The sequence below is a fragment of the Perna viridis genome, chromosome 3 (genome assembly GCF_037379345.1).
Source record: "Perna viridis isolate PV_CMFRI_1.1 ecotype Kerala chromosome 3, ASM3737934v1, whole genome shotgun sequence".
NCBI lineage: Eukaryota > Metazoa > Mollusca > Bivalvia > Mytilida > Mytilidae > Perna > Perna viridis.
This window is the reverse complement of record NC_142447.1, coordinates 54,802,184-54,811,814: the sequence shown is the minus strand read 5'-3', so window position 1 is coordinate 54,811,814 and position 9,631 is coordinate 54,802,184. Positions and strand designations below refer to the sequence as shown.

General features: G+C 32.7%; 1 protein-coding gene across 1 annotated transcript; it reads left to right on the top strand.

The window, feature by feature from the left end:
- The first annotated feature begins 432 nt into the window (after positions 1 to 432).
- LOC148622953 (epidermal differentiation-specific protein-like) lies at positions 433 to 9,243 on the top strand. Its single transcript, XM_088573339.1, has 8 exons — positions 433 to 582; positions 4,038 to 4,159; positions 4,822 to 4,939; positions 5,131 to 5,273; positions 6,393 to 6,522; positions 6,740 to 6,941; positions 7,447 to 7,606; positions 8,903 to 9,243. Exons 1-8 carry the CDS (start codon positions 571 to 573, stop codon positions 9,054 to 9,056), a joined length of 1,041 nt encoding a protein of 346 aa, XP_088429465.1. The 5' UTR covers positions 433 to 570; the 3' UTR covers positions 9,057 to 9,243.
- Positions 9,244 to 9,631: the final 388 nt, after the last annotated feature.

Genomic DNA, 9,631 nt, shown 5'->3' with positions numbered 1-9,631 from the left:
TATTTCTCGCACTTAAGTTTAATTAGTGAGTGTTATAATAAGAAAATCACAAATCAGTAATGTCATGAATATAACGTTTGTCATGAGGGCAGGGCTCGAGGGGCAGGGATGAAATGTGCAATATGCGGGAGTTAATCTAAACCAGCAATTCCTGTCATTCTTTGTTACACAAAAAAAAAAAAAATAAATAAATAAAAATAACTTGAAAGAAATGCAGTAAATTAAACAAGGACTGATAAAAATTTCCAATGTATTAAGTTTGCTGAGTAAAGAGAGACAATTCTGATTAAATTTTGTACTTTTTTTATTCAATGTACATTTTTAATTGAAATAACCAACTTCATAAAATATCCTGTTTTCGGAAATACCTTTAGCATGTGATAGATGTTTATTCAATACGAACAACAAACAACTTGTATTTACAAAGGGCTTCCTGTTTTTTTATTTATGTCGGTATAAAATTTCGTCAACATGTCCGTTTTCTTCTCCCTTTGACAGCTATGGTTTCCTGTCTTGTTGTATATTAATCCATGCATTTCTTCTATCATCTATCCACGTTCTACCATCGACATGGACCCTAAGGCAAGTTAATAAATTCTCGTATACTTAATAACCATGATTACTCTGTTACATATTTTTTATTTTATTTTAAATTCTTGCACGTTTTTACTGACTACGTGTATATACTAGGTCTAATGCCACTTAGCATCCTTTTCCTTATACTAGAAGTTATGATCTAATTATGTTACCAATAACTTATGCTACACATATGTATTGTAATTACGATACGGCTTTTAACTATTGTAACAAATTCGTTAAATGAAAGACTTGATGGTATCGCACAAAAATCAGCCAATTTGTTGAATACTATATTGTAACAGTTTGTTGTTAATAAACAGATATACTACATATACATTAACTTATTTCTGGTTCTGTCTAGACCACAGTTATGCTAACCTGAAAGTCATTAGGCCTAAGTTGTGCTAACCGTAAAGTATATAGGTCTCAGCTGTGCTAACTTTAGGTCTAGGCCAGAATTTGTGCAAATCTTAAAGTAACGACCCCAGTTGTGCTAATCTGAAAGTCTAGACCCCGGTTGTGATAACTTCAAAGTCTTGCCCCATCTTGTGCTAACCCTAAAGTATAGGCGCCAGCTAAGCTAACTTTAGGCCTAAGCCAGAATTTGTGCTAATCTTAAAGTAAAGACCCCAGTTGTGCTAATTTTAAAGTCAAGACGCCAGTTGTGCTAACCTCAAAGTCTAAGCCCATGTTTGTCTAACCTTAAAGTCCAGGACCATGTTTTGCTAACCTTAAAGTTCTAGACTAGACCTCAGTTATGCTAACCTTAAAGTTCTTGGCCCCAGTTGTGCTTACCTTTAAGTCTAAGCTCCAGTTGACAGTCCGTCAATATCCCACCTAAAATAGGTCAAATTACCACCTACAAATAACACTTCATTCACAGAGTCAAGCTTAGGACTATGCAAATTGTTTACATGGAAAGTAATTAACTACCAAATCAACCTTACTTTGAATATTTCCTCTCAAAATAGTATCAAACATACTTTTAGACCAGATGAGAGCAACAACCAATTATTTCAGAGAATTATTAGGGTCCCGCCACAAAAAGTGGCAGTCGCCCTATAGACCTTGCTCCACCCGTCCGTCCGTCACAAAATCTTGCCCCGACTGTAACTCGTATGTCGTTTGAGATAGGATTTGATATTTGGCATGTGGCTGGATCATCTCAAAACGAACTCTAGTGTATGTACCATCGATGATGACATTCGACCTTCAGGTTAAATTACTGATTTTAAGTGGTAATTTCTTGTCCTTCCTGTAACTTTTTTGTCGTATGGGCTTTTGATATTTTTTATGTGGATATATCATCTTGAACTATGTGTTGCATACCATTGATGAAGTTCATTGATCTTGAGCTTGAAATATAGCTTTTTACATTGTACATGTAATTTCTTGTTTCGGATGTAACTTTTTTATCTTATGTAATGGGCTTTTGATATTGTGCATGTGGATAGAGTACCTCCAGATAAAATGTCGCATATTATAGTTGATTACCCTGAGCTTTGAACTTTGACCTCAAAGTCAAATTATTTTATTTTCCATTTCTTTTTTATTGTCAAAACATTTCCTCTCATATTTATCCACTATCTACAATGGAATGCATGTGACAGATATGTAGTGTCTATTCATCTTGTTGTGTGTGTTACAAAAACAAATAGAGAGCAAATATTGGTCCCCACTGACAGGGCCCACCGAGATGGTTGGCATCTCATCGATGTCTAGTTGCCTATAACAATTATCGCTAAGAGATTCTGTTAAATACCAACCTAAATTTTAATTCTACCAAGTCAGCAAACTTCTAATTATCTTGACCTGCACATATATGTGAGCTAAAATATTTATTAAATGCTAAGTCGGGCAAGCTTTGTTGGAAAGCTAATACTTGTTTAATTTTTTTTTTTATCGAAATATTATACATTCAGTTTTTCTGAGATAGAGAGATAATTCATTGTCCACCAACCACTCACAGCATAATCTAAATTCACGACCAAGGCTTAATGAAATAATATTTGGATCTTGATGTGAAAGTAAAGAATTTTAGAAACGACTGCCAAAATGCTCACTGGTCAGTAAATTCCAACTTTGAGTCGGCTACTTTTCTTTGTAAATTGGACAAACCGTAGCAGATTTTAAGTCATCAGGAAGAATTTCACTGCTAATTACCAAATTTATTATAAGTAACTAGTTTTGTCAATACGGTTGCTCCATCTTTTAAAAATCTAGATGGGATTCTATCAAGTCCTGTACCTTTACTACTATTAAACTTCTGTAACTCTTTCGGTACAAAATTTTCAGCAACAGGTTCTAATTTTCAGTGACAGGTTCTAATTAAGGTTATTATGAAATACCTTGTCATAAAATTTCTTTATTGCATCACAACTACAAGAGAAAATGCATTTTGCTGTTGGTAGCATCTTAATCAAAGATTTGGCTACACTAGTAAAAAAGCTATTGAAATAATTAACAATACCTGTTTGATCGTGACAATATTTACCATCTATATTTAGAACAATTTTGGCCGAATCATTTTGCTTTTACTATACCTTGAGTTTTTTTTATTGCTGTCATAGTTTCTTCATTTTCCTCTATTTTGTTTAAAAAAGTCTCATGTTGCATCTTTTACCAATTTCTGTACTTTATTTCTGAATTTACAATAATTTGAATACAGTTGAATATTGCCTATTTGATTAAAAGATGATCGAGTTCTGAATTTTTTTTCTCCAAAATTTCCGAATTCATTCAAGGCCCAGTATGCTTTTTAATCTTTACTTCCTTTTGTGGAGCTACTTTATTCAAAATTGTTGTGAAAATGTCTTTAAATATATCCCAAGCAATTCACGACTGTACTGTTAAACAAAATTATTTGAAGTCACACTTGTACAATTTATTGCGTTTTTGTTCACTTCCCTAGTACAATGGGTTAACATATGATCATTTAGGCATTTAGACGAACCGGAGGTACTCTAGTTTGACTGCCTTTGTCAATAGTTTAACATGTGATATGGTATCATAAAGACTTCCTTTTATTGGTTACTCTAGTTTGTTTAATTAAAATTTGTTTTAGACGATATACATTTAGCATATTTTTATATTTGTGATTTGGCTTTCTGTCGTTTAGTAAACAATGTTCAAGTCCACGACTCATTTTCTGGATCGATCTTTTGTATAGTTCCTCAAATAAATCAAGAAAATCAGTCTGTTTGGGTGGCCCCAGTTGTGCTACTACTTGGATCTAGTTGTGCTTACCTTATCGCTCATGCCCCAGTTGTGCTAATCGTAAAGTTCTAGGCCCAAGTTGCGCTAACCTGAAAGTTCTAGACCCCAGTTGTGCTAACCTTAATGTCTAGACCACAGCTGTGCTAACCTTAAAGTCTAGACACCAGTTGTGTTAATTTTAAAGTTCTAGGCCCCATCTGTGCCAACCTTAAAGTCAAATGTTTTGAATTTATCATTTACAGATCACTCTCTATAAAGACAAAGATTTTAAAGGAAGGACAGTTACGTTCACGGAGAGCATTCCTAACTTCGTCAATGTCGGTTTCAATGATACTCTGTCCAGCGTTGACGTTCAAGGTGGAGTGTATGTACTTAACTACAAATTATAAAAGGAAAATCATAGAAATGATGAAAATTATCAGAATCGTTTATTTTTTATGCTGCTTGCACTTTTAATCAGAAAACTCTAAAACTTTAGAGACGAATTTATTTTTTCTTTTTATTTAGACACTGGATGTGTAAACATACTTACTTACTTCAAATAAAGTAAAGTAACTTAATATATTTCATTTTTGGTGCTCCCCTAACTATTCATTTTTTAATTGATAGTAATATGATTAATTGAATGAATCATTTGAAAAAATAAAGTAAAATGGAGATGATAAATGTAAAGGAATAGAAAAGGATAACAAATCAAGTTGTTGGCAAAATTACTAATGACAAGATATACGAGAATCTAGGTACAATTTTGAGAGTTACAAAATGTTCATGAGCGTACTATACATATGAACTTTGTGAATGTTTTTAGAAAGCAAGGGACTCTCAAAAGACTGGCAAAAAAGTCTGTGTCCCATAAGAGTTAGAGATGCTCACTTATATTTAGTATTTTGAATATTTTCATGCTGTTCTTTTTATTATTAATCGACCGTTGTTTTTGGCGCAGATTTATTTGCTTCGACCTTTTCCCTAAATATTACTACAATCATGCACATTGTTTATATTACGTCAAATTCCTTATATCTGTAGGTGGATATTCTTCAGTGATATAAATTACCAAGGAAACATTTATGTAGTAAAGGAGGGTGATAGAGTAAATGTGTCTGGATATAACGACAAGGCTTCCTCTGTAAAACTGATCAACTATGTATGTATTATCTCTTAGATTCAAGTTAAATATTAAAGATTTGAATAAGCTATTGGTGCTTTGTTAATTTTTTACTGTTTTTGTTTTTTTGATAATTCAATGTTTTCTTGTATATAAATAGAAGACGACTCATGTACAATGTATACACATTTCTAGTCAGATAATAATAGAGTATGAACTTTATTCGATAGGATTTCTCTGACCCACCGTCGTGCACTCTATACGCTGATAGTAACTATTGGGGTCGAAGTTTGAATTTAACCGCTGATGCACTGAATCTTAAATGGTACGACTTCAACGACAGGGTTTCATCTATCAGGGTTCAATCTGGAGCGTAAGTATTTTGCTCTATTGTTTTGTATATTTATTTTCATTTCATGTAACATGTAAAGTAACAGAAAAATAAACAAAATAGATACATTCTGAGTAATGGAACTTTATATTGTGTATTTGAATACTTCAAGTTTTCATTGATCAAAGATGACAAACAGTATTATCAGCATTGGATTATCATCTATAACCAAAACGACTTTTCCAGGATATAACACACATATGAAGTCGGCCTAATTTCTTGAGTTACACTTAGAGATCGAAGGAAAGGGGTAACTCATGACTAAACTGTACGACAAACGCGATGACTTCTTGTTCATCATCGTCAGTTTTCTTTTCATCTCTGGCAACAACCTTCATTACATGCGTATGGAGTTTTCATATCACAACACCTACGTTATGCCATAGCTTGCCGTAACCACACGGACTTTATGTACCGTTGTGGACTTCTCACAACTAGGCTTCTGGAACAGCGTGTTGTTGCTGCAATATTAAAGTGATCACTACAAAATTCTAATGCTCTTCATTACAAACTCGTGATTCGTTATGGTGTATCTATCTTCACCATGAGAACCGAATGTTTAGTCTGTTGTCTGTTACCGTTGGAATCCTGATTCCCCGGAAAACCTACCACTGATTCAGAGTATATGTTAACTCATGTTTATTTTGCACGTCCACCTTTTCATTTAGCGATGTACGTTGCATGCGTGAGTCTTTTCCCACTACGTCGCACTTGAATTTCGAAGGAAACTCATTTGAAATTCGTAATTTACTCGTTTGAACTTCGAAAATAACTTATTTGAATCTGGTAGGTGAAGGTCAATTCATTGGGAGGAAATGCAATCACCAATTAACTAGCATAGTCTCGCACAATATCAAGGAAAAATACTCAAATTTCTTGAATAGATGAACATATTGTATACATGCATACGATAAGAACATATAAAGTTCTGAATGCATAGAACATATAAAAACAATATAATTCATATACCTAATATTATTCTTCAGCCTGTGTTTTTTTTCACTAGAATGATCACAAATTTTTGATTAAAAAGACTGATGCCTTTTGCAAATAAAACCAAAACGTTCGGCTAAGAATTGAATTTTACTTTTTTTGCTTCAGGTGGGTCGCATACACTGACAGGGATTTCGGAGGGAAGCAGTCATTTTATTTACAAGGGGGACATAGCCTCTCTGCTTCTGAAGGATCGTTTCCTAATGATAGCATTTCATCAATGAGAGCAATTCAAACTGTAAGTCGAAGTCGTAATAGATACCAACTTTATGATATGCACACTTGAGAAGTATATAACACGATTTCAGATAAACATGATAATGCGGCCAGTGTTGATTGTATATATAATTGTTGTCATAAAACATTTACAGTCACTGCGTTTAATTCTGCAATGAAATTTTACTAGGTATTAATGGACTGTTAATTTGACAACCTTTGCACGTTTATTTTTCTAGAAACCATCCGGTCCTATTACTATTTTGAAATTTGACTTCGACCTGAGTAGAGCCATTATTACCAACAAACCATCTGTGGTGTTCCAGTGGACACAAATAAATGACTCATCTGTAGAACAAAACCTGTCGATAACCACGGAAAAAAGCATAACAAAGGATAATACGTACGAATTTCACTGGAAACAAGGAACAAGCATTACAGGTTTGTACAATGCGGTCATCAACTACTGTGGCTACCAACAACCATTTCTGTGTGGTAGTTAATTGTAAGTCTTGGTGTATCTTCAACAATCATTTCTGAATTGTCAGTCTTTGTGTAGCTCTTAACAATCATACATGTCTGGTCGGTAACTTTCCACAGTCATGTTTGTCTGGTCTGTCTTGGTTTAGCTCTCAACAGACATGTCTGTAAGGTCAGTCTTGGTGTCGTTTCGAACAGTCATTTCTATCTGGTCAGTTTTCCTTCCAGAACTGTAGATTGTTACATTGAAAGATGCAACAAATTTCATGCGAAGGATTTTATGTAAAGCAGCCCACATTAAAAAGGGATTCCCGTGTAGTCTTTTTAAAATAAAGTCGAAGATGTTGTTACATACAGAAGAAACAATGACGCAATTTTGGAGTTGAGATGGCTACATAATGATTAAATTTATACACAAACACTAGGCATAGTTGTTTGTAAATTTTCACTCGGTGTTTATTTTTAGCATCAATGGAAATGAGTGTTGGGATACCGGTTCTGAGTGAAGGTAAGCTAACAATGAGTGCAACAGCAAGCTACGAAGTTGGAAGTAAAACTGGGACACGCACATCAAAGACAGAGAAATGGGTGGTCAAATTTCCTTCAAGGATTCCAGCTAGAACTCAGTAAGTCCAATACCTAATTTAAACTACATATAATATAATTACTTTATTCGATACTTTGTTTTTAAGGTGCATTTGTTTAATCAGAAGGAAAAAAAATAAATATTTTGCTAAAACACGTTTTGCAGAACCAAGAAAACAGTATCATGTTTGCATTTTAATAATATATTTCATAGTGGCCATGCAATGTATATAATCGAAAATGGCTTAGTTGATAATCAAAACAAGTACTATCTTTAAAAATGATATCCGACGCAGTAAAATCTTGTCCATTTTGCTTATAATTTTCTACCTTTCATTCAAGAAAATAACACATGGCACGTAATTACGATACAGTTTTTTTTTTCGAACGCCACTAAGTTACCAGTATTTGGCCAATCGGAAAAATATAATTGCTATCAGGTGACTTGCGTTTCCATGGAAGAGCGTCTTTAAGGTCAAAGGGTAAAAAGCGAAACTATACCGACTGTGTCGGAAAAATACTGTTGGGTTTCAGTTATCTTTTTTCTTCATAGTTGTTGCTGTTCTATTTTATTGGGTGATTTTTAAATAAAGCAACAATGAACGACATATAAAATACAATTAACGAAAACACAACGGTATTTCTTGGATATCAATCAAATTGAGTTAATTTTCTATGTCCTTTATTATAATTATTATGTAAAGTCTGTTTATAATTTTCAACAAATACACTTAAATGGCAAGCCAAAGTGGACAAGTAGCCATATCTTTTAATATTGGAAATTGAATTGTTAATATTAGAAATTGAAGTGTTAATATCAGTAAATTAATTTTCTTATTTTAAGAAATCATGTTTTTAATATAAAAAAAATTATTCTCTAATATTAGAATCAGGTTGAACATTTAATGTCAGAAAATGAATTTTTGATATTAAAAATCCATAACTTAATATAAGCATTTTTTCCCTAATATTACAAAAAATATTTTCTAATATCAGAAATTGATTTTTTTAGTATTAAAAAAGCAATTTTTAATATTAAAAATGAATTTTTGATAATAAAAAATATTCTATAAATATTGGAAATTTATTTTGTAATATTAGAAAATCATTTTTTAATATAAAAAATAAATTTTTGTCTACTGTGGCTTGCCATACACTTTTTCATATTGACTGATGATTGCGCCGTGGGAGACATACTATGGTTACTATCTAACAAATATACGATCAGTAATATAAGTAACATAGGAGTGCTTAACATATCAAAAATCAATGACGAAACATAAAATGAAAAATTAATATTAGTTACATTAGCATCTCTCCTTACAATAATATTGCAGATTAATACTTTCCTCCGTTCTGACTGAAGGAAGATATGATGTACCATATATCGCAGTGCTGAAACAAGGTAACAAGACCTGGACTGAACAGGGAGTTTTTAGAGGAGTCAACTATTATGGGTTTGTCACCGACTTTAAAGAAGAACCACTTTAAATTTATGACCCTAAAATCACTTACATCTTTGTCATTTTTCTAAATTGTGGTGCAATTTGTAGATTAATTATAAAAGATTTTCTTTTTTTTTGTTTTCACTCGCTTTGTATGATATATTTGTTGTAATAAAAATATGGTATTGTGTTGACAGATATCATTGCATTTAAAAATAAAACAATGCTAACTATTTCTGGATATTATTTGTTCAGGTTTCTTTTATTAAAATTGAAACATTAATACATTGGTCGTTGGAAGTGCAACAGAAATTATAAAATTTTAGGATCGACACAAAGACGTAACATTGTAATAAGAAGTTCAGTGAACATTCTAAAGAATGATCACAACAAAGATAAAAATACAAGTATATTTTTTTGGAAATAAACACTCTTAAGTATTCATACTCATTCTACAACTTTTAAATCCTGACATTGTGATACTGGAATAAATCCAAAGCGTTTTTCATGTAGTGGACACCTAAACTCCACAAGAATCCAAACAAACAACGTTACATAGCTGGATCTGCGAAATGTACCATCAAATCCTTATCAGAACGTTTAGCGTCTATACTCACAGCT

What these genes read in the sequence shown, in the direction of transcription:
- LOC148622953 (XM_088573339.1), top strand. An exon ending in GTTGACGTTCAAGGTGGAGT is followed by an intron (nt 4,160 to 4,821) that starts GTATGTACTTAA and finishes TTATATCTGTAG; the next exon opens with GTGGATATTCTTCAGTGATA. An exon ending in CTGTAAAACTGATCAACTAT is followed by an intron (nt 4,940 to 5,130) that starts GTATGTATTATC and finishes TTTATTCGATAG; the next exon opens with GATTTCTCTGACCCACCGTC.